The sequence below is a fragment of the Anomaloglossus baeobatrachus genome, chromosome 1, assembly GCF_048569485.1.
Source record: "Anomaloglossus baeobatrachus isolate aAnoBae1 chromosome 1, aAnoBae1.hap1, whole genome shotgun sequence".
NCBI classification, from domain to species: domain Eukaryota; kingdom Metazoa; phylum Chordata; class Amphibia; order Anura; family Aromobatidae; genus Anomaloglossus; species Anomaloglossus baeobatrachus.
In genome coordinates, this window is record NC_134353.1 from 125,488,527 (window position 1) to 125,513,897 (window position 25,371).

The 25,371-nt window shown below is 42.6% G+C and overlaps 1 protein-coding gene across 1 annotated transcript in view; it reads right to left on the reverse strand.

The window, feature by feature from the left end:
• Positions 1-2,113: 2,113 nt before the first annotated feature.
• CNGA1 (cyclic nucleotide gated channel subunit alpha 1) overlaps positions 2,114-25,371 on the reverse strand; it is a 34,505-nt gene continuing 11,247 nt past the window's right edge. Inside the window, exons 6-8 of the mRNA XM_075334101.1 lie at positions 17,322-17,429; positions 5,379-5,485; positions 2,114-3,522 (exon numbers count right to left, since the gene is read on the reverse strand). Of these exons, the coding sequence (XP_075190216.1) occupies positions 2,114-3,522; positions 5,379-5,485; positions 17,322-17,429 (1,624 nt within the window). The remainder of the gene's footprint in view (positions 3,523-5,378; positions 5,486-17,321; positions 17,430-25,371) is intronic.

The window sequence follows — 25,371 nt, forward strand, 5'->3', positions numbered from 1 at the left end:
CATGGATAGGAGATAACTTGTTTTTGTTTCTTTTGTGTTTTTAATACATTTTATCGGCTGACAAACGTGCTAACATGGTCAAGTAGTCTTTGAAATTTCATGCTGATAATTTCATGTTAATGATTCACTTTATTTGTACATATTTCACAATTTTTGACCAGTAATATTTTATTCATAAAATTATTTTTTTTTAAGTGATAAATGTTTAGTATTCCTAAGTAGATGCCTGGTAATATACGTATAACTAAATACGGTTCTCCTGTGATCAGGTCCAAGTTTACAGATTACCCTTTATTTTGCATTTGTGTATGAAAATTAAGTAATATCTCGGTGATTCTAGTGAATGCCTCATTTGATTGGGTTTAAATTAACATAGTAACTGGAAAAAATAGCGACAATTGCTATGGTATAGCGCTTAGACTTATTTTTCTTGATCTTAAATACACTTAAATGGATTGTCGTTTTTATCTATATTTTAACAAATGTGTTCTTCACATGGCCTGACTAAGGCCAAAGAGCGTCAGGCCGTGTCGGGTGATGCCGATGCGAGACTCGCAAGTGTGACTCCAGCCTAAGTGTAACAACTATATGAGGTTTGTGGGGGAGGGGTTGTTTTTGTTATTCCTTGCATTGGATGCCTCCAGGTTTCTCTGTTTCCTACCTACTTTCCCCAAAATATACAAGTATATTAATTATCATCTGATGAATTTACCCCATTGCCATATTTGTCAATTCTAAACTGAAATTGGTGCTTCATGAGTGTCTCCTCTGTTTCCACGATGGTCACTGGGCAGCATTGCACTTTTGTTGTGAGTGATGCGGGTGAGCAACGAGGCAGGCCTGTTTCATTCCTGGAACCTATGGGGTTAATTTCTGGCTGTTGGAATTACTCCTTAGTGAGCCCTGGGTTGGGACTCTTTTCTATTTAAACTCCTGAAGCTCTGGCATCCACTGCCAGTTAAAAGTGCTTTTTTTCCTTATTCACTCCTTTGTGATAGTGCTATTGTTGTGCTATTTTAATTAACCTGTTTTCTGATCTTGGCTTGTTTTTGTGTCTGCTGCTTGCTTTCCCATTTTGTCTCTGACTAGACATCTTGGTACTGACTTGGTATGACAACCCTTCTTGCTGCCAGGTAGCTCCACCTGTCAGGAGGGGAATAAATAATTTAATATTGAATGAAAAGGGTTGACCTTGATGGACTTGTGTCTATCAACTGAAGTAACAGTGTCATTTTCATGGTAACTTGTATGATTCAGATGGTCAATCTGTTGTGTACGTGATAGATCTACTCCATTGTTATTTTTTTAAGCAAACTATTCTTTTAAGAAAATTCAAATACATAACTTTTTTTTCAGTAGTTGATTTTTGTTGTATAGAGTTCCTTAAAGGGAACCAATCACCAGGATTTTTGTATATAACCTAAAGCCAGTGCTATACTGGCACTATCAGGCAGATTCTGTACATACCTTTAGTGGTCAGCTTGGATGTTTAGGTTTTGAAATCCAAGAATGTAAAGGTTATAAAATTAGCTGCTTGTTGAGAGATAGCAGCTGAGGATCAGATAATATCTGGGGGGTATTCATAGTTATCCCCTTCCCTGTTAGAATTAGCATAAGTATTATACAATTGACCTAGCAGGACCTGTGTGAGGTCATACCCATGTGACCTGGTATCCAGCTTTGTTGGCTGAGACCCTTCTGGTCACATGGGTATGACATCACACCGGGCCTGCTACGTTGATTGTATAATACCTATGCTAATTCCAACAGAGGGAGGGGATAACTCTGAATACCCCCCCCCCTCTGTTATATAATTTATAATTTTACAAACTTTACTTTCTTGCATTTCAAAACCTATACATCCGAGCTGACCACTACAGGTATGTATAGAATCAGCATGATAGTGCCAGTATAGCACTGGATTTAGGTTATATACGGAAATCCTGGTGACTGGTTCCCTTTAACACGTCAACATTAGTTGTCCAGTTTTGCACAGTTATAAACACCCTAGTAAATGGCAGATTAATTGTGCCAAACTTTAATACTGTGAGTTAAAGAATTCATAGCAATCATATAAATATAAAGTCCCTCAACCAATTGTGCATTCACTGAATTATTCTTTTGGAGGAGGCTCTGATTCTTTTGGTGCCTCAGTTTCAACAGCTCCGACAACGGCAGATTGAGGCTTTAACATGTCTTCTATTTGCGTCACCCTCTTTTTAAGTTTCTGTTGTGCGGAGTCATACTCTGCCAACAGTCTAGCAAATTTTGTTTGCAGATTGTCAACTAAACCTTCCATGTGAACAATTTTTTCTTCAATGTCTTTGGGATCCGCACCTGCATTAGCAATGTCCATGTCAAGAAGACCATCTTTCATTAGAATTTGCCTTCCTTTTTCCTCAAGCATGGCTTTAGCATCCGGATATTCAGTAAGTGCTTCCATTAAGTCATCTTTGGACAAGCAAAAAAGATCAGAATATCCAATGCTCTTAATGTTTGCAGTTCTTCTATTACCAGCTTTACTGCCCTTGATATTGAGAATACTGATCTCTCCGAAATAGCTGCCATCGCTCAACACCACAAATTGTGTAATTCCATCATCTGCCACCACAGCGAGTTTACCTTCTTTGATAATGTACATTTCTCGTCCAATATCTCCTTTGCGACATATATAATCTTCAGGGCTGTATACTTGAGGTTGTAGCTTCAATACAAGTTCAATCAAGAGTCCAGCTTCGCAATCCGCAAAGATTCGGACTTTCTTTAGTGTGTCTAGATGAACATTGATAGCAATTTCTGCTCTTAACTTGTCGGGAAGGTACTTCAACACTTCTCTTTCATCAACAGCTTTCTTATTTGTCCATAAATAATCAAACCACTTAATCACTCGTTTTTCTAAGTCTTTGCTGACTTTCCGGAAATGCATATACTGCTTAATAGCATCTATCCTAGTCTGGAACTCTGCTCGGGCAGCATTCATGTTTGAAATCATGGATCCGACATTACCGACGATGGTAGCGAAAATCAATACTCCTACTAAGAAATCAGCAACTACAAACCAAAACTCAGAATCTAGCACAGGAGGAGGCGTTTCACCAATAGTAGTTAGAGTCAGGGTTGACCAGTAAAGACTGTATACATATTTCCTGGCTAAACGGCCATATTCGGGATGTGAAGTGTTAGGGTAAACCCATGAGTCTTGTCCAAATCCTATAGCTTTAGAAATGGAATAGTACACACAAGCATTCCAGTGAATAATGATGACGATGTACATGATGAGGTTAGAAATCCTGAAGATGTTGGGGTAGTTGGTCCTTGTCTCAGTTCGCTGGAAAAACTCAAACATACGAGAAACTCGTAGCAACTTATTAAGTCTGAGCTCTGGATAGTTTAGTCCAAATTTAAAATACAATATATCTGTTGGTATAATGGACATCACATCCAGCTTAAACTGTAACGTCTTTTTATACTTGTCCCTGAGTTTTGCTTCATCGCTGACTAGAAGACCTTGTTCCAAATAGCCTTAAATGAGAAGAAATTGTGTTAATAAAGTAGAATGTCTAATTCACATACAAGCTTTTAGGCCTGGTATGTGATTAATGAATAAATCACTGTTTTATCAAAAAACCTGAGCCTTTCTGGTATATTTTGTGATCCATATTCTGAGATGACACCTCTGAGACCAATGTAATAAGTCTTACTAGACTTAAAGGGGTATTCCCATCTCCAAGATCCTCGCCCAATATGTAGTAGGTGTAATAATTATAATATTAGCAAATACCTCCAATCAGAATTGTAGTATAGTTCTCCTGATTCGCTATATCACTTACAGTTGAAACAAGAGGTTTATATACACTATCTAAAAAGACATATCTACATGTTTTTCTCAATATCTGACATGAAATCAGAATAAACCTTTCCTGTTTTAGGTCAATTAGGAACCAAAATTATTTATATTTGCCAAATGCCAGAATAATGAGAGAGAGAGAGAATGTTTTAAGGCATTTTTATTACTTTCTGCAAAGTCAAAGGTTTACATATATTTCATTCGTATTTGCTACATTGTCCTTAAACTATATGACTTTAGTCAAACGTTTTGAATCTCCTTCCACAAGTTTCTCACAATAGTTGGTAGGAATTTGGGCCCGTTCCTCCTGACAGAACTGGTGTAACTGAGCCATGTTTGTAGCTCACCTTCCTCACACCGATCTTTTCAGCTTTGCCCATAAATTTTCAATATGATTGAGATCAGAGCTTTGTGATGGCCACTCCAAAACATTGACTTTATTATCCTTAAGACACTTTGTAACCAGCTTGACATTATGCTTCAGGTCATTGTCCATTTGGAAGACCCAGTTCCACCAGGCTTTTTTAAGTTACCGGCTGATGTTTTGAGATGTTGCTTCAGTATTGCCACATAATCTTTTTTCCTCATGATGCCATCTATTTTGTGAAGTGCTCCAGTCCCTCCTGCAGCAAAACAACCCCACAACATGATGCTGCCAACCTCCGTGTTTCACAGTTGGGATGGTATTCTTGAGCTTCAAAGCTTCTCCCTTTTTCCTCCAAATGTAATGATTTGGTCATTATGGCCAAACAGTTCAATTTTAGTTTCATCAGACCACAGGACATGTCTCCAAAAAATAAGGTTTTTGTTCCTGTGTGCTTTTGCAATCATTAATTTGGCTCTTTTATTTTTCTTTTGGAATAATGGCTTCTTCCTGGCAGAGTGGCCTTTCAGCCCATGTTGTTACAGTACTCGACATGTCTGACTAAAGCATGTTCATCTCTGGTACACAGAATCCATCTCCTTCCTGAGCGGTATGATGGCTGGACATTTCATTCTTGTTTGTACTTGTGTATAATTGTTTGTGCAGATAAAAGAGGCACCTTCAGGTATCTTGAAATTCCATCCAAGGATGAAGCAGACGTGTTCAAGTACACAGCTCTCTTCCTGAGATCCTGACTAATTTCTTTTGACTTTCCCATGATGCTACACAAAGCAGCAGTGTGTTTCAGGCGTGCATTACAATACATCAACAGATATGCTTTTAATTAACTCGGATCTTGCCAAGAAACCTATGAGAAACGTCAAAAGACATGACATCATCATATGGGCTGTCCCATATTGTTTAAAGGCATAGCACTCTTAGTGCATGTAAACTTTTGACCTTGCAGAAAGTAAAAAAAATGCCTTAAAACATTCTCTCTCTCTCATTATTCTTGCATTTGGCAAATATAAATAATTTTGGTTCCTAATTGACCTAAATCGGGAAAGGTTTATATTTGGTTTGCTTTTCTTTTTTTTTCATTTTAGTTTTTCCACTTTAGGTTTTTGGGAAGTGTTTATGTAAATTTGTATAGATTATTATGTTTACCTGTTCTTGTTCTTACAAACATATCTGCAATATAGATAATGTCTGATAGGTAGTCAACAAAGAACCATAATTCCAGGTAATCTTGCTGGAGTTGATCAAAACAAGCCCTGTAAAATGGGAGAAGCTAACAAATGTTAAACAGGAAAACACAATTTATATAAACAAGCCATATATCTGACTCCAGAACTAGTTCTGACAGCTGCATTTAACTGAATTGAAGCAGAGGAGTCAGTAAATTTCCCATAACTCCAACCCCCTGCAACTGAATTGCAAGGTACTGATGGGGTAAACATAGGCAGGACCCTGCTAAGGATTCATGAATACAGCAAGAGGCTTTAAAAAATCTGTAACAATAGTTTAAAGTGTTTTGATAAATAAAAGTTATAAAAGTAATGAAAAAAAAAGAAAATAAAAAAAATCTTAAACCACTAAAACTTACACCTCAAGTACAAGTAATAAGCGCTTATAAGCTTCATCTGAAAATGACACAAACCATCTTTTTTTATTATTTTTTAACTTCTTGAAAATACCATTATTTTACTTTTCCTTTAGTTTTGCTTTATTTTTTCCACTTTTCAAGATTCATTTTTTTTCATTCATCCACATGAAGCCTTGTGTTTTAAGCGACATCATTAATTTTACCATGTAATTTACTGAAAACCTCCCCAAAAATTGAAAATGAAGTTGATAATTCTATGCGGGTTTGTATTTTTGTTGGAGAAATTGTAGTTTTATTTACCATTTTGGGCACAATTCAACTTTCTAATCTAATTGACATTTTTGGAGGGAGGCAAACTGACCAAGAAGCAGCAATTCTGCCATTTTGTTGTTTTTGTTTTTTCATCCCGTTTAGTTGTTCACCTTATCAGAAAAATTGTTTAATATTTTCTTATTTTGAAAAATGAATCATGCAACAAAATTAAATATGTTAATTGTTTTTTGTTTTGTTTTTTATTTACATTTTTATATCTATACAGTATGTATATTAGTAAAGTAATAAGTCCCCTTTGGGAATGTGAATTTGCTAGCACCTGATTGCATATACCATACATTGCAACACAGGCTTCGTAGGTGCACAAACACAGGGCTTTTAGTAATCTCTTGCCTGCTATAACATTGTCATTGGCACTCCTCACACATGAGTTGTCACCACTTTTCTAACTCTTTAAATGCTGCTGTAAGGTTGAAAATACCATCTAAGACAGAGATGGGTAAGGTGCAGCCCACCGGCCACATCCAGCCCTTTGGCTGCTCATGTGCATACCATGGACCGGGGCAGCCAAAACACTGTAAACAGTGGGCAGCAGCACTGGGCCCTGCTCCCCATCCCCCTCATCTCAATTTCCTTAGGATGCAGATATAGGTGAATACAGTAGTGGAGGAGGGAACCATCGGCTGCCTCTTCCACCCTTCATTCTGTCAGTTTGCAGCTGGACACAGCAGGCACGATAACGTCACTATATCACAACTGATGCATGGAGCCTCACTCATCAGTGCACAGGTGGGAGCAGTGCATCAGAAGGAATGCATTTAGGTGAGTAGTTTTTTGTTTTGTTTTTTTTTATGGGGAGTTGTGGGACCCATAATGCTGTGTGTGTGAGAGCTGTAGGGCCCATTATGCTTTGCGTGAAAGCTCTAGGGCCCATTATGCTGTGTGTGGAGTTTTTGGGTCCATCATGCTTTGGCAGGGAACTGTACAATCCACTTTGCTATGTTGGGAATTGTGGGTCCATAATGCTGTGTGTTTCAGAGCTTTGGGGCCCATTATACTTTGTGTGAGAGCTCTAGGGTCCATTATGCTGCATGTGGGAAGTTTTGGGGTCGATCATGGTTTTCTGGGGAGCTGTACAGTCCTTTATGCTGTGGGGTCCATAATGCTTTGTGTATGACAGTTATGGGGCCCATTATGCTGTGTGTGGGGAGTTCTGGAGTCCATCATTCTTTTGTGGAAAGCTGTATGGTCTAATATGCTGTGTGGGGAGCTGTGGGGTCAGTTACATTATGTGAGGGAGCTATGCAGTCCATTATGCTGTGTGTGGTTGTGATACCAATGTGATATGACTGAAGAATGAGTGTGATTAGATAAAGATCATAATCAAAAGATAAAGTGATCCCAGATATTATTTGATCCATCAATAATTCAGTATCAGAGAGAGATGTCCTCTAGCTGACCCATTTTTACCATGATGAAGAATACGTGTCAGACAGATCTTGAACAAACCATGATTATGAGGAAGTAACGTTTACAGTTCAACAGTCAGGAAACCCGTGTTTAGTTGACAATAGGTGTAAGGAAGCTGGCATGTAAAATTCACGGCTCCTTGCAATATCTCCAGGAAACTGTGGTCGGCCAGTGGTCAACTGGCAACATGTGCAGGAAGCTACTGGTGCCCACAGCAGCTTGTGGTCAAGTTACATGAACATGACTCAGCTGTCACATGCTGGTCACCAATTCACCACTCAGTGCACATGACGTACAAAGTTTTGCTATAAAAAGACAGGACTCGCTTAATGAGATGGGAACATTTCCAGGATGCTCAAGTGGGCACACTGTTCCTGTGATGCAGATGATGTTTCCTTCTCACTAATCGAGTCCCTCCGATGAGAAAGACGTGCTACAACATAACGGTAATGTTGATGCATATTTCTGTTATTGTATAAGATTCTATGACTATAAAGTAGTTCTAATGCCTATGTACCATTGATTATTCATGTGCTATTAAAAAAATAGTATCTTGCTATAGAGAATCTTAGTATTCGTGCCTGATTAGGATATCAGTGAGCGCTTCGTAAGTCCGGGCTTTCAGCCCCCTTTTGTAGTAGAAGTTAGCAAGACATAAATTGGCGTAGTCGGCAGGATTAACTTCTATAAAAAGTAATTAAACAAATTTTTGTAATTTAGAAATTAAAAACATATATTTGAATAGGGTGAAAATGTTCAGAAAACGTAAGGATAATGTTAAGGAGGTTGTTGTGGAGATCCCCGGCTGGACTGAGGCACCCTACAATCCTATAGCATATGAGTTGGTCAATTGTGGATTGGTAGAACAATGGCAGGCTAAGCTTAAGGGTAGTGAACCTACTGATGTTGTGAATGTACTCAGTAGTATCCCTGTGAAAGCAGGTGATGTCAAGGGTTGTGAACCTACTGATGTTGTGAATGTACTCAGCAGTGTCCCTGTGAAAGCAGGTGATGTAGTGTCTTTTGGATGGCGCATCTGGGTTTTGGCAAGTGCATATCGCGCGATGCATGAGCGTAATCTAAAGATGCAGAAGAAATGTTCCCAGATGTAACAAAAGATGATAGAATTAGGTGGCCAGAAAACAGTTCTGGAATGTAATGCCCCACTGTTGAAGGAAGAATCCCCGGTGAAGTGGGGGAAAACATATGAAGATTTAACCAAACAACAACAAACACATGCATGGGTCACAGACGTATCGACTCGTTATGTGAGTGGGAAAAGGTTGTGGAAAAGTGTTGCATATAATCCCAGATTGGAAAAATTTCTCTCAGTAGAAGGGGAAGGTAAAAGTAGCCAATATGCAGAACTCTATGCCATATTCTTGGCATTATCTTTTGAACAGGGAAAAGAGTGTCATCTTTATATCAATTCTTGTTCAGTAGCAAATGGATTAGCCACATGGATGATGGGATGGAAAAAACACAAATGGTTAATTCATGGAAAAGAGATGGTCAAGGAAGTGTGGCAAGACATTAAAGAGATTATTCAATCTACCAAGACCACTGTATTTCCTGTTGATGCTCATGTCCCTACTAACTTACTTGAATGTTTGTTTAATTCAGAAGCAGATAAAGTAGCAGCCATCAGACAAATCAGTCCAACAGTTGACAAGGAAAAAAGAGGCATGGTTGCAAGGTACAGCTGTTTGGGCACACCAGAAAGAGCGACATCTTATTCAGCAGGTTTAGACCTCAGTACATTGGAAACTGTCGTGGTTCCCCCAGGTAAGGTAAAACCAATTTCAACAGGATTAGGTTGCCAGATACCAAAGGATCATTATGGTCAAATAGCCACTCGTTCTAGTTTAGCGTTAAAAGGAGTCATAGTGGTGGCAGGGGTAATAGATGCAGATTATCAGGGAGAAATCAAGGTACTGATGCTAAATTTGGGAAATGAACCCTTGATCTTTGTTAAAATCCAGAGGGTGGCTCAGATATTGATAATTCAAATAAACTTGTCTGAGATAAGAGAAGGAACTGCCCCGGCAGAATTAACAATACGGGGTACAAAAGGTTTTGGATCCTCTAATATTACAAATGTAGGAGCAAAAATATGGATTCAAAACCTCCAAGGACCGCTCTCAGAGACAGAGGTAATAGCGGTCGGAAAAGATCGTACTCTCCTGATAATGAGACCAGGAGTGAAGAAGTGGGAATATGTTCCACAAGAAAAATGTTATTTACGAGAATAATAGTGTATCTCTATTTGCAGATGGTGTTGTAAATAAGCGGAATCCATGGTATTGGTTACTGGGAAGAGCTCGATAGTGATGAGATGGAGAAATTCCTGTGTTTGATGTTTGCCTCTTTGGTTGTTGGATGGACAAGTCTAGATCAGGAGGAACCTATGGCGAATAAATTTCTGATGCACCATCACATTTTAACTGATGTGCTGAACAGTAGGCAACACACATATTGCTGGATCTGTACACATTCTCCGGTTACAGACACCAGTATCCCTTATCTGGCTATCCTGGTACCGAAACAGGAAATCTTAAAATAGAAACGTTGTTCTGATCATCTTGCTGATAAAGACACTCGAAATGTTCATCTATGGAATACTACAGTACCCATTCCCGTAGTGGGATGGATCAATCTTCCATGGTGGCAAGGCAATTTATAATATCTGGTTTTTAATGGAGGAGTTTGGGTACCAAGAAATAAGACTGGACTGACTAACCTGGGATTCCTCTTTATAGAGAATATAAAAATAAGTTTTGGGACAGCTATAAATACTGTAGATACTTTTAAACCCAGCTTAGTGGAAAGGACAATTCATGATATGTTATGGCCTTATACCAATATGTTCATAAATGGGACTAGTGAAACTTGTAGCAACAGATCGGGAAATTTAATGTGTAATAATTCCTCTAAATATCGAGCAAATGCCAAAACACATGATATTCAAGGGAGCTTTTCAGATAATATTGCTTTTAGTTTTAATATACATAGTAGTGAAAATGATTATAATTGTGATTTAACGTTTATTTAAACAAACCAAGAAAACTAAATTTGTGGCAAACGATGCCTCTTTGTCATGGTATGGTGTTTTCTGAGTGATCTTCCTCTAGTGGAATACTGATGATGGAAAATAATCCCTGGGATCAAGGACCGATTGTGATACCAATGTGATATGACTGAAGAATGAGTGTGATTAGATAGGGATCATAATCAAAAGATATAGTGATCCCAGATATTATTTAATCCATCAATAATTCAGTATCAGAGAGAGATGTCCTCTGGCTGACCCATTTTTACCATGATGAAGAATATGTGTCAGACAGATCTTGAACAAACCATGATTATGAGGAAGTAACATTTACAGTTCAACAGTCAGGAAACCCGTGGTTAGTTGACAACAGGTGTAAGGAAGCTGGCATGTAAAATTCATGGCTTCTTGCAATATCTCCAGGCAACGGTGGTCGGCCAGTGGTCAACTGGCAAAATGTGCAAGAAGCTACTGGTGTCCACAGCAGCTTGTGGTCAAGTTACATGAACATGACTCAGCTGTCATATGCTGGTCACTAATTCACCACTCAGTGCACATGACGTACAATGTTTTGTTATAAAAAGACAGGACTCGCTTAATGATATGGGGACATTTCCAGGACGCTCAAGTGGACGCACTGTTCCTGTTATGCAGATGTTGTTTCCTTCTCACTAATCGAGTCCCTCCGATGAGAAAGGCATGCTACAACATAACGGTAATGTTGATGCATATATCTGTTATTATATAAGATTCTATGACTATAAAGTAGTTCTAATGCCTATGTACCATTGATTATTCATGTGCTATTAAAAAAATAGTATCTTGCTATAAAGAATCTTAGTATTCGTGCCTGATTAAGATATCAGTGAGCGCTTCGTAAGTACGGGCTTTCAGCCCCTTTTTAGTAGAATTTAGCAAGACATAAATTGGCGCATGAATTTGCTAGCATCTGATTGCATATACAATACATTGCAACACAGGCTTCGTAGGTGCACAAACACAGGGCTTTTAGTAATCTCTTGCCTGCTATAACATTGTTATTGGCACTTCTCACACATGAGTTGTCACCACTTTTCTAACTCTTTAAATGCTGCTATAAGGTTGAAAATACCATCTAAGACAGAGATGGGTAAAGTGCAGCCCACCGGCCACGTCCAGCCCTTTGGCTACTCATGTGCATACCATGGACCGGGGCAGCCAAAACACTGTAAACAGTGGGCAGCACCACTGGGCCCTGCTCCCCATCCCTCTCATCTCAATTTCCTTAGGATGCAGATATAGGTGAACACAGTAGTGGAGGAGAGAACCATCGGCTGCCTCTTCCACCCTTCATCCTGTCAGTTTGTGGCTGGACACAGCAGGCACGATAACGTCACTAAATAACAACTGATGCATGGAGCCTCACTCATCAGTGCACAGGTGGGAGCAGTGCATCAGAAGGAATGCATTTAGGAGAGTAGTTTTTTGTTGTTTTTTTTTATGGGGAGTTGTGGGACCCATAATGCTGTGTGTGTGAGAGCTGTGGGGCCCATTATGCTTTGCGTGAACACTCTAGGGCCCATTATGCTGTGTGTGGAGTTTTTGGGTCCATCATGCTTTGGCAGGGAACTGTACAATCCACTTTGCTATGTGGGGAATTGTGGGTCCATAATGCTGTGTGTGTCAGAGCTTTGGGGCCCATTATACTTTGTGTGAGAGCTCTAGGGTCCATTATGCTGCATGTGAAAAGTTTTGGGGTCAATCATGGTTTTCTGGGGAGCTGTACGGTCCTTTATGCTGTGGGGTCCATAATGCTTTGAGTATGACAGTTATGGGGCCCATTATGCTGTGTGTGGGGTGTACTGGGGTCCATCATGCTTTGGTGAAGAGCTGTATGATCCAATATGCTGTGTGGGGAGCTGTGGGGTCAGTTACATTATGTGAGGGAGCTATGCAGTCCATTATGCTGTGTGTGGTTGTGATACCAATGTGATATGACTGAAGAATGAGTGTGATTAGATAGGGATCATAATCAAAAGATATAGTGATCCCAGATATTATTTGATCCATCAATAATTCAGCATCAGAGAGAGATGTCCTCTGGCTGACCCATTTTTACCATGATGAAGAATACGTGTCAGACAGATCTTGAACAAACCATGATTATGAGGAAGTAACATTTGCAGTTCAACAGTCAGGAAACCCGTGGTTAGTTGTCAACAGGTGTAAGGAAGCTGGCATGTAAAATTCACGGCTCCTTGCAATATCTCCAGGAAACTGTGGTCGCCAGTGGTCAATTGGCAAAATTTGCAGGAAGCTACTCGTGCCCACAGCAGCTTGTGGTCAAGTTACATGAACATGACTCAGCTGTCATATGCTAGTCACCAATTCACCACTCAGTGCACATGACATACAAAGTTTTGCTATAAAAAGACAGGACTCGCTTAATGAGATGGGGACATTTTCAGGACGCTCAAGTGGATGCACTGTTTCTGTGATGCAGATGATGTTTCCTTCTCACTAATCGACTCCCTCCGATGAGAAAGGCGTGCTACAACATAACGGTAATGTTGATGCATATTTCTGTTATAGTATAAGATTCTATGACTATAAAGTAGTTCTAATGCCTATGTACCATTGATTATTCATGTGCTATTAAAAAAATAGTATCTTGCTATAAATAATCTTAGTATTCGTGCCTGATTAGGATATCGGGGAGTGCTTCGTAAGTACGGGCTTTCAGCCCTCTTTTTAGTAGAATTTAGCAAGACAGTGGTCCATTATGCTGTTTGTGAGGAGCCGTGGGGTCCATTATTCTGTGTTTGAAGATGTATAGCCGATTGTGATTTATGATGGGAGCTATGGATTCTATCATGGTGTGTGGTGGGCAGTGTGGGGGAATTATGCTGTATGTAGAGGATTGTGAGGGCTACTATGCTGTGTGTGAGTGTCTATGGAGCCCATTATGTTATGTGTGGCCTGTGGGGTCATCATATTTTGTGTGGGGGTATGTGGGGTCTATTATGCTATGTGGGAAGCTATGGGGTCAGTTATGCTGTGTTGGGGGAGTCTGTTAGGTCAGCTATGCTCTGAGGTATATGGGTTCTGTTATTCTTTTTTGTTTTGTGTTTTTTTTGGGGGGGCTATGGGTTGATTATGATGTGTGTCAGGGGAGGTCTGGGAGGTCCATTATACTGTGTGTATGTGATTGAGCTGTGGGAGCATCTTACTGTGTGGGGGGCTGTGGAATCCATCATACTGTAAGTGAGGAAGATGGGAGTCATCATACTGTGTGGCGGTGACTTAGGGCATGATACTGTGTGTGGGACATCATACTGTGTGGGGGGTCACTGAGGGCATTTTATTGTGTATGGGACATCACACTGTTTGGGGATGACTGAGGGCATGATACCGTGTGTGGGACATTATTCTTTGTGAGGATGACTGAGGGCATGTTATTCTTTGTGGGACATCATAATGTGTGGGGGAGTCTGAGGGCATGATACTGTGTGTGGGACATTGTAGCGCCCCACAGGGCAGATGTTTTAACCTACTTGTTGCCGCGCCAGAGGTGCAGATCCTCTGCGTTGTCATGGGGTGGCCTGGCCCGGTTCCGTTTCCCCCTTGGCATACAGGAAGGAGGGTTGGAGGGAGGTAGAGAGGATGGAGGTGGTAGTTTTAGGTAAGGAAAGTCTTTTTAAGGATCGTGACGCCACCTGTGGTATGTGGCTAGGGATGGGTTGCCACTGCAGGGTGTCTCACCGGGACAGATGTTGGGTGCAGCCGGGATGGTATCGCTCCCCACAGGTGGAGTGGGCCTGGGAGGATGGCAGGGGTAGTGGTAGTCCCCAATGGCACCAAAGCGCTGGGCGACTGCACTGGTAAAGGAGAGGCAGAGACAGGGGCTGCGGTTCCAGGTCTTTTACTCACAAGTAGTTCAGGCGCTGCCCCAGAGTAACGATATCTGCCACAGTGGGCTACAGCCGATCCCAGACAGTCGGCGGTCACCACCGGTGCCCGTGAAAGTCTTTTAGTGAAGTGTCCCTCGGTTGCTATCCGGAACCCAGGCTGAGCCTCCTGCTCCAAACCACGGGCCCACGAAACGAGAGGAACACTAACTCCTGTTGTCAGTGCTAGATGTTATCCCAAGCTGTGCCCGGGAAGGTTCTGCTGTAAGTGGGATGGTTGTGCCTCCTTCTACCCCATGTGGTGCCTGCCCCCAGTGGTTGTCCTAGCGATTGGGAAAGTCCCATGCTTTGTGATGGCCAACTCCCCTGTCTGTCCTAGCCCAACCCCCTGTGAGTAAGCACCTTGCTGTTGTTTGTGTGTGTTTTATGAAGGCACCGGCAGGTTAACACCCTCCTAATCCGGGATAGATATTACCCCTGAAAAGTGGTGTAATACCCTGGGGCGCCTGATGCCCAGGGGCGCCACAACATCATGCTCTGTGGAAGTGACTGAGGGCATGATATTGTGTGGGGGACATCATACTGTGTGGGGGTGACTGAGGGCATGATATTGTGTGTGGGACATCATACTGTGTGGGGGTGACTGAGGGCATGATATTGTGTGTGGGACATCATACTGTGTGGGGGTGACTGAGGGCATGATATTGTGTGTGGGACATCATACTGTGTGGGGCTGACTGAGGGCATGATATTATGTGTGTGGGACATCATACTGTGTGAGGGAGCAGTTCATCAAAGTATAAGGACTGCATAATAGGAGAAGAATGATACTTTCTAAAAATCAGTAATTTATATCATTTTGATTAGCTGCTACAGCTAAGAATACACATTACAATAAGCCCTATCGTAACATGTACTAGCGGTAGCAACTAGTCACTATATTTAATTCTGCTCAATATTAAGTGATACAAATTCATATAAAATAACCATAATAAGCAGAATAAAGCTTAGCCAGTTGGTTCAGCTCTCCACAACAGTCACAGTCTCTAATATGGTTACAAGGAAAAAGAAGTAGGCAAGAAGCACTCAACTCACTAGATAATTACACAAAATATAACATGGAATTTATTGAAAGATAATTCAGTGCAAACACCATAAAAACAATTAAAAAAGGCAGGACACTCGTCCCATGGACCCAAATAAAGTGCTAATGCAATATATATAACAATGCAGGTACATTAATACAAAAACAGGACATAAATACCGACTTTGACAATATAAGTCAGTATAAAATCCAGAAATATCAATCTAGGTCGAGCCAACAAAGCTCTACCCTCCCCTGATGAAGCTCCTTTGAGCGACACGCGTCGGGTCGGTGTCTATCCCCGACACTCTTATATGGTTCCCTGATTTGGGTGATATTTCCCTGGAACCCTTTGGGTGACTATTCCCTTGCTGGTACTTTGTCTGTATTATTCTTCCTCTAGGTTGCCTAGACCATATTCTCTGGGTCCTATACAGGCTTACATTGCTACAGTCGGTACTTATGTTTTGCCTTTGCACTGTTGTATCTGCACTGTTGCATTATCACTTTATTATTGGGGCCATTACATTTGTTGGCTCGACCTAGATTGATATTTCTGGATTTTATGCTGACTTATATTGTCAAAGTTGGTATTTATGTCCTGTTTTTGTATTAATGTACCTGCATTGTTATATATATTGCATTAGCACTTTATTTGGGTCCATGGGACGAGTGTCCTGCCTTTTTTAATTGTTTTTATGGTGTTTGCACTGAATTATCTTTCAATAAATTCCATGTTATATTTTGTGTAATTATCTAGTGAGTTGAGTGCTTCTTGCCTACTTCTTTTTCCTTGTATACATTTAGCTTGGTAGGCCTTGCACCCTCACTTTTTGATATATTTTCCTTATGACCATAGCTGTGCAGCTCTGTCTTTCGCTTAGTCTCTAATATGGCGCCTAAGGCTGCGTGCCCATGATCAGGAATAGCGTTTTTGATGCAGCTTGTTTTTACCAAGTCCAAAATGTTGCATTGAACAGAACAAGCACAGTGGATAGGAATTATAGAAATCTCCTGCCCACTGTGCTTCTTTTCTCCGCAGCATAAACTGACCTGCGGTGTGGCATTCTGAGACACAGCATGTCAGTTTATGCTTCCGGAGACTCGAGTGTTCTTTGCTGGTACATCAGCGAGAACGTCAGCAGCTCCCTGAACCCTTATGATGGTCAAGGGCGTCTGCAATCTCCTATGGAGAGCTCTCTGGTCTCCGAAGGAGAAGACACGCTGCGTCCAGGACACTGCATGTCCGCATCGTGTGCACCCAACCTAAAGTGTCTGCTCTGTATACTGACCAGCAGAATTACATTTCCATTTCATTGCACTGCACAGTAAAAACTGTAAAGTAAAATCCACAAAACAATGGCAGAATTGTGTGGGGGCGTTTTTCACCCCACTTGCATCTTGTTTCTTGTTGTTTAATATATTGTATGGTTGGGCTTATATGCAAACCCACAAATCATTTTGCAAAACAAACCCTCATATGGCTGTGTCAATGGAAACAAAGGGTATTCTTGGGAGAAAAAGAATAAAAATAAAAGCACAAAAATGGTTGGAATAGAAGAGCTAAAAAGCGTCAGCAGAGGTTTATCTTGAAATTATGCATATCATATAAAATGTTTATGCTCAGAGGGAGGGTAGATATAGCTGATGCTGTTAGTGCCCAGATATATATTTTACTGGTAGAATAAGTGCGGTCCTGTCCTTATTTCTATATATTCTATATACAATATGGAGTTTTCACCTTGCTATAATCATGGTCCAGTTGTACATTACAGGCATCGTGATACAAAAAAGCCAATTGTAATACATGTTGCCGGCTGGATCAATAACAAAAATTGGTTTCTTCTTCCTGCAGAAAAGAAATAAAATGGTAAAGTATTAAAAAAGTATTAAAGTAATAACATAATTGGTATAGCCAGTTCTTTAAAATTTGAAAGTGAATGACAAAACAATTTATTTTTATGGGGCAAGGAGGGGGTCTTTTAAATGGGTTCTCAAATCTTCCTTCTTCAGGAATGCACCATTTCTCTGCCTCCCAGGTTCCTTCTTTCGGGGGATCAATGTGCTCCTGAAGATTGATAGTTCATGCCAACGAATTGGTGGCACCACTAGTCTTATCTGTGCCTCTCTGAGCTTTGCTTCTGCAGCATCGAAGCAATGTAAAGGGCCATTTACATGCTGCAACATCGCTAACGATATATTGGGGACACAATGTTTGTGACGCACATCCAGCGTCATTAGCAACATCGCAGCGTGTGACAGGCAGGAGCGGCCTTAAACGATCGCAAAAGAGACAAAAATCGTTGGTATATGAGAGGTTTTTCATTTACCAATAATCGACGTCTCGTACGTAGCGAGGTTGTTCCTTGTTCCTGCGGCATCACACATTGCTATGTGTGACACCGCAGTAGCGACGATCATCTCCTTACCTCCGTCCACCAGCAATGAGGAAGTAAGGAGGTGGGCGGGATGTTACGTCCCGCTCATCTCTGCCACTCCTCTGCTATTGGATGGCTGCCGTGTGACGTCGCAGTGACGCCGCACCAACCGCCCCCTTAGAAAGGAGGCGTATCGCCGGCCAGAGCGACGTCGCAGGGAAGGTAAGTCCGTGTAAAGGGTGTTAGCGATGTTGTGCACCATGGGCAGCGATTTGCCCGTGATGCACAACTGACGGGGGCGGGTACGCTTGCTAGTGATATCGGTACCGATATCGCAGCGTGTAAAGTACCCTTAACCCCATAGCGACGGCCTAACGTCTCAAGACGTCGGAAAAACAGGGTACTTATTCTGTTCCGACGTCTTGAGACGTCAGGCCGGAAAAACCCTGTAGCGCCCCCCAGTGACGAAAAATCTCGGGGGTTTCAGCTACCGGGGGTAGCTGAGACCCCCCAGATTATGAATCGGGGTGTTTTGTATGCACCCCGTTAATGCGATCGCCGGTATACACCGTATACCGGCGACAACATAAAAAAAAAAAAAATGGCTGGTAAAATTTATTTATTTCTCATCTGACGTGATCAAACATGTCAGATGAGAAATAAATGTGAGCCCTTAGTGCCCCCAAAGCCCCCGGTACCGGAGAAATCCATCCAACCCCCCCCCCCCCCTCCGGAAAATCCAAGATGGCGCCGACGCGCGGTGAAAACTCCCGCCGCCGCCGCCTCTGCATTCATTTCCCTCCGATCTGAAATGATCAAACATTTCAGATCGGAGGGAAATGTCCCCCTCCTGACCTCTCCTCCGGTACACCGGAGCTCTTTGGTCCCTGGAGCCCCCTCCAGTTCTTCAGAGCCCCCCTCCGGAGCGTGCAAGATGGCGCCGACGCGCGCTGAAAACTGCCGCCGCCGGCTCTGCATTCATTTCCCTCCGATCTGAAATGATCAAACATTTCAGATCGGAGGGAAATGTCCTCCCCCTGACCCCTCCTCCGGTCCACCGGAGCCCTCTGGTCACCGGAGCCCCCTCCGGGTCTCCAGAGCCACCCCCCCTCCCCCGCATTCATTCTGCTCTTTCTGCCGCATGTGACACGTCACATGCGGCAGAAAGGTGTCCCCAGGTCCCCCCAGGTCCCACTAGGTCACCCCCCATCACCCCCCCCAGCCCCCGAGCCCCCGAGCCCCCGGTCATACGTTACCTGTCTGGTGATCCGTCCCGCGATCACGCCGCCTCCTTCTTGAATGCTGACGGCGCATGCGCAGACAGCGGCTGTCAGCTGGATTCCTCCCCCGGTCCACAGTGGAGCAGCCTGTGCATCAGCGACGTCAGTCTTGCAGGGACGCTGACGTCGCTGATGCACAGGCTGCTCCACTGTGGACCGGGGGAGAGTGAGTGCAGTAATCAGCAGTCTCTCCATGTGAGGAGTGTGGTCCTCACATGGAGAGACTGCTGTTCCAGAAAATGGGGGGTACGTTCTGTGAGCGTGCCCCTCATATTCTGGAATGAGGTTACTGCAGGTCACTCTGCCCTAAGTTGGACCGGGGCAGTGTGAGTGCAGTATTCTCAGATTACTGCACCCACACTGCTCATGGAGAGCTTGCTCTTCCAGAAAATGGGGGATACGTTCCCTGAACGTGCCCCCCATATTCTAGAAGATCCAGAGTCGGCGTGGGACCTCACGGATTACAGCGGATTACAGCGACCGTAATTTCTTTATTTTCAATAAATTGGGGAAAGAGGAATGTTTCGGGGAGTTTTTTTTTCAAATAAATTTTTTTTTTGTCTTTTTTTTTTTGTCTATTACTTGACTGGGTTAGTGATGTCGGGTATCACTAACCCCAGGGCTTGATGCCAGGTGACATTACAGCTGGTATCAACCCCATATATTACCCCGTCTGCCACCGCACCAGGGCGCGGGATGAGCTGGGGCGAAGCGCCAGGATTGGCGCATCTAATGGATGCGCCACTTCTGGGGCGGCTGCGGCCTGCTATTTTTAGGCTGGGAAGAGTCCAATAACCATGGCTCTTCCCACCCTGAGAATACCAGACCCCAGCTGTCCGCTTCACCTTGGCTGGTGATCTAATTTGGCGGGGACCCCACGTTTTTTTTTTTTTTTAAAAAAACGCCTGGGGAGCCCTCCAAATTGATCACCAGACAAGGTGAAGCTGTCAGCTGTGGTTTGCAGGCTACAGCTGTCTGCTTTACCCTAGCTGGCTATCAAAAATGGGGGGGACCCCACGTCGTTTATTTTAATTATTATTTTTTTGGGGGGCTAAATACAAGGCTAGGCACCCTTTAGTGCCACATGAAAGGCACTAAAGGGCGCCAGCTTAGAATATGCAGGGGGTGGGACGTTATATATGTTTGACATGTATCCATTCATCCATTGTAGCATTTTAGGCTGTGCGCCCACAATCGGGATTTGCAGCGTTTTGGGCGCAGAGTGTTTTCCCTGCGTCCATAACGCTGCATTGTGCAGTAGAAGCACAGTGGAAGGATTTTTAGAAATCCCATGCCCAATGTGCTTGCCCAATGTGCTTCTTTTCTCCGCCACATAAACTGACTTGTGGCGCAGCTTCCCGAGCCTCAGCATGTCAATTTATGCTGCGGAGATGAGTGTTCTCTGCAGGTAGCATAGAGCTCCACAGCGGCCTGAACCCAAATCGTGGGCATGGGCAGCTGCGTTCTCCCATGGACAACACTCACATCTCTGCAGGAGGCTGACACTGTGTACTAGACGCCGTGTCGCTGGCTCATGGCCACATAGCCTAAAAGTGAGACATTGGTTGCTACAGCAACATTTTTGTGAAGTACCTGTGGATTCAAAATGCTTATTATACTCCTGAATAAAATCCAGTTTCCAAAATGGGGTCACTTGTGGGGGTTTCTAATGTATAGGTACCCAAGGGGCCCTGCAAATGTGACATGGTGCCCGCAATTTATTTCAACTTTTCCAGAATTCAAATGGTGCTGCTTCCATTCCAAGCCCTCCCATTTATCCAAACAGAGGTTTTTGGCCACATGTGGGGTATCCCTGTGCTCATAAGACATTGGATAACAACCTGTTGGGTCCACGGTTTGTTGTTGTCTCTTGAAAAAGTGAGAAATTTGATGCTGAAGCAACATTTTTGTGAAAAAAATGAACATTTTCAATATGGCAACCTAAGCTTATCAAATTCTGTGAAGTATTCGTGGATTCATACTGCTCACTATACACCTAGATAAAAGCCTTGAGGTGTCTTGTTTCCAGAATGGAGTCACTTGTGGGGGACCTCCACTGTTTAGGCACCTCAGGGGCTCTCCAAATGCAACCTGGCGTCCGCTATTGATTCCAGCCAATTTTGCAGTCAAATGGCACTCCTTCCCTTCCGAGCCCTGCCATGCGCCCAAACAGTTGATTTCCACCACATATAAGGTATCGCCAAACTCAGGAGAAATTGCACAATAAATGTTATGCTGAATTTTTTCCTTTTACTCTTGTAAAAAAAAAAGCTACCTGGTTGAAATAACAATTTTGTGGTAAAATATTTTTTTTTTTTTTTCATGGCTCAACGTTATAAAATTCTGTGAAGCACCTGGGGGTTCAGGGTACTCACCAAACATCTAGATAAATTCCTTGAGGGGCCTAGTTTCCAAAATGGGGTCACTTGTGTGGGGTTTCTGCTGTTTAGGTACCTTAGGGGTCCTCCAAATGTGACATGGTGCCCGCAATCTTTTTCAGCCAAATTTCCTTTCCAAAATTCAAATATTGCTCCTTTCGTTCCAAGCCCTCCCATTTGTCCAAACAAAGGTTTCAGACCACATGTGAGGTATCACCGCGCTCATAAAAAAGTGGTTAACAAACCTTGAGGTCAAATTTTTGGAATTACCTCTTGAAAAAGTGAGAAAATTGATGCTAAAGCAACATTTTTGAGAAAATTATTAAAATTTTCAATATGACAACGTAACGTTAACAAAATCTGTGAAGTACCTGTGGATCTAAAATGCTCACTATACCCCTAGATAGAAGCCTTGAGGGGTCTAGTTTCCAAAATGGTGTCACTTGTGAGGGGTTTCTTCTGTTTAGGTACCTTAGCGGACCTGTAAATGCAACATGGTGCTCGCAATCTATTTCAGCCAAATTTGCTTTCCAAAATTCAAATATTGCTCCTTCTGTTCCGAGCCCTCCCATTTGTCCAAACAGAGGTTTCTGACCACATGTGGGGTATCGGCGCACTCATAAGAAAGTGGGGAACAAGTTTTGGGGTCCATTTTGTTGTGTTATTTCTTCTAAAAGTGAATAAATTTGGGTTAGAGCAACATTTTTAGGTAAAATTTAATTTTTGCTTTTTTTCATTCCACATTGCTTTTGTTCATGTGAAGCACCTGAAGGGTTAATAAACTTCTTGAATGTGGTTTTGAGTACTTTGGGGGGTGCAGTTTTTATAATGGTGTCACTTTTGGGTATTTTCTGTCATCTAGGCCTATTGAAGTCACTTCAAATGTGATGTGGTCCCTAAAAAAATGGTTTTGTAAATTTTGATGTAAAAATGAGAAATCGCTGATAAACTTTGAACCCCTCTAACTTCCTAACAAAAAAAAATTTTGTTTCCAAAATTGTGTAGATGTAAAGTAGACATGTGGGAAATGTTATTTATTAACTATTTTGTGTCACAGAAATCTCTGGTTTAACGGTATAAAAATTCAAAAGTTGAAAATTGCTAAATTTTCAAAATGTTTGCCAATATTCAATTTTTTTCTTCAATAAACGCAAAAAATATTGTCCTAAATTTGGTACTAACATGAAGTCCAATATGTGACGAAAAAACAATCTCAGAATCACCGGGATCCGTTGAAGCGTTCCAGAGTTATAACCTCATGAAGTGACACTGGTCAGAATTGCAAAATTTGGTCTGGTCATTAAGGTGAAAATTAGCTCCGTCACTAAGGGGTTAAGGGAACTGGAGCTGACCGATCCAGAGATCTTGCAAGCTTAAGAGCTGCCTGCGCTTGATTCTTGCGCAGAAAGTCAATCACTGCAGAGGTGACCAGTAATCTAGGCAATGAGCAGTTATCTATAAAATTAAAAATTCCTTTTTTTTTGAGAGCGGAAAGTATTTTTAATAATAGGTAAATCGCAAAGTTGCTTGCACTTTGCATATTTATTAATTGAAGCAATTCTTTTTTAAGGGGTTCTCCTCAATGGACCATCTTTTTGTTACAGGGGGAAAATAAGGTGAGCACAAGATTTCTGACTGTTAGGATCTGCAGTGATCAACTGAAGTATGCAGTTGAAGCTGGAAATAAGATTCTGCTTACATCCTTTTTTTGGCTATACAGTGGGGAAAATAAGTATTTGATACAGACAATTTTGCAAGTTTTCCCTCCTTCAAACCATGAAAAGTTTTGTAATTTTTATCATAGGTACACATCAACTGTGATGGACAAAATAAAAAGAGTGATGAAAATCACATTGTATGATTTTCAAATAATTAATTTGCATTTTATTGCATGACATACCGTATTTTTTGGATTATAAGACGTACTTTTCCTCCCAAAAATTTGAGAGGAAAGTGAGGGGTGCATCTTATAATCTGAATGTAGCTTACCAGGGTGGTGGAGAGGGGACGCATGTGGCCAGGGGTATGCTGCGGCAGCTGTGCAGGGGTTGCGGGGCTGGGCTGGTGCGGAGTCTGTGGAGACTGGTGCTGGGCCGGCTGTACAGTGTAAGCAGCTGCTGTGCGGGGTCTCCGGCTGCTGCGGGGTCTGCGTGTGGTCTCCGACGGCTGGTGCTGGGGCTGCTGTGCAGAGTCTCCGGCGGCTTGGTAGACTTCAGGGAAATGGTGCCCGGAGGTGGCACTTGCGCAGATGAGATCTCAGCTTGCCATTGAGCCTAGAGCTCAATCTGCGCTGAGTCCGTTCACCATTTCTTTGAAACCTTCACTGTCCGCAGCTGCAGCAGCCCGAGCCCCAGCACGACAGCCCCAGCCTCTGCTGCAGCCTCAGACCAACAAGACAAAACAATCACTGATCTTGGGGAGACCAGCCAGAGAAAACACTGCTGGCAGCCAATAAAGGTGCTCAACACAATGAAATCCTAGGTGCATTGCCCCCTGGGAAGTATGCAAATCAAAAAGGTCCGTGGAGCCTCTGTTAGGAGGACCTAGCCAAGGAGTGGCTCTTTTTAGGAGACCATCAAAACCACCTTATTAAGTTGCCCTTTTAGTCAATATCCAACTCTTGACGAGTTTAAAGATATGACAAGGGAAATACCGTGTCGAAATTTCGGTGTCGAAACTCCTAACAGAGGCTCAACGGACCTTTTTGATTTGCATACTTTCCAGGGGGCAATGCACTTAGGATTTCACTGTATTGAGCGCCTTTATTGGCTCCTGGCAGTGTTTTTTCTGGCTGGTCTTCCCGAGATCTGTGATTGTTTTGTCTTGTTGGTCTACTAGGCATTGCTCCCACATGGCCAGAATCCTACTCCACACTCATGAGGGGCAATACCCTGAAACAGCTGTCTGTGGATGGATACCTGGCCTTGGTATTTCCCTTGTCATATCTTTAAACTCGTCAAGAGTTGGATATTGAATAAAAGGGCCACTTAATATGGTGGTTTTGGTGGTCTCCTAAAAAGAGCCACTTCTTGGTAAGGTCTTTCCCGGAGGGATAACTGGCTATTTTCCGTGTCGAGACTCCTAACAGAGGCTCCATGGACCTTTTTGATTTGCAGCCCGAGACCAAGCACAGCTGCCTCAGCACGGCAGCACCAGCCTCCGCCGCAGCTTGAGCCCCAGTCTCCGCCGAAGCCCCAGCTTCAGCCGCAGCACAGCCTCCTCCATCACCGCTACTGCCTTTTCCGGTAAGACACCACCGGATTACAAAATGGACCCCATTTTTTTCTTTCACCTTTCCTTGCACTGAATTTGGGGTGCGTCTTATAATTTGGTGCGTCTTATAAAATGAAAAATACGGTAAGTATTTGATCACCTACTAACCAGCAAGAATTCTGGCTGTCACAGTCCTGTTATTTTTTCTTAAAGAAACTCTTCTACGCCGTACCTGTATTAATTGCACTTGTTTGAACTCATAACCTGTATAAAAGACACCTAATCACACTCCAAACTCTCCACCATGACCAAGATTAAAGAGCTGTCTAAGGACCCTGTGGGTGTGCTAACATGCTAATGAATGCGCAGCGTCAGAGGATGGTTGAGCTCACCTCTCTGCTGCCATTGCGTCCGACGCTGGACTTCGGCTCAGTGTGCATGACCCCGGAATTTCAGTCATGCGCACTACACGAGTTTGAAGCCAGGACGCGTACACCCGGCTTCATAGTGCGCATAACCGATGACATCCGGAAGGGATGCCT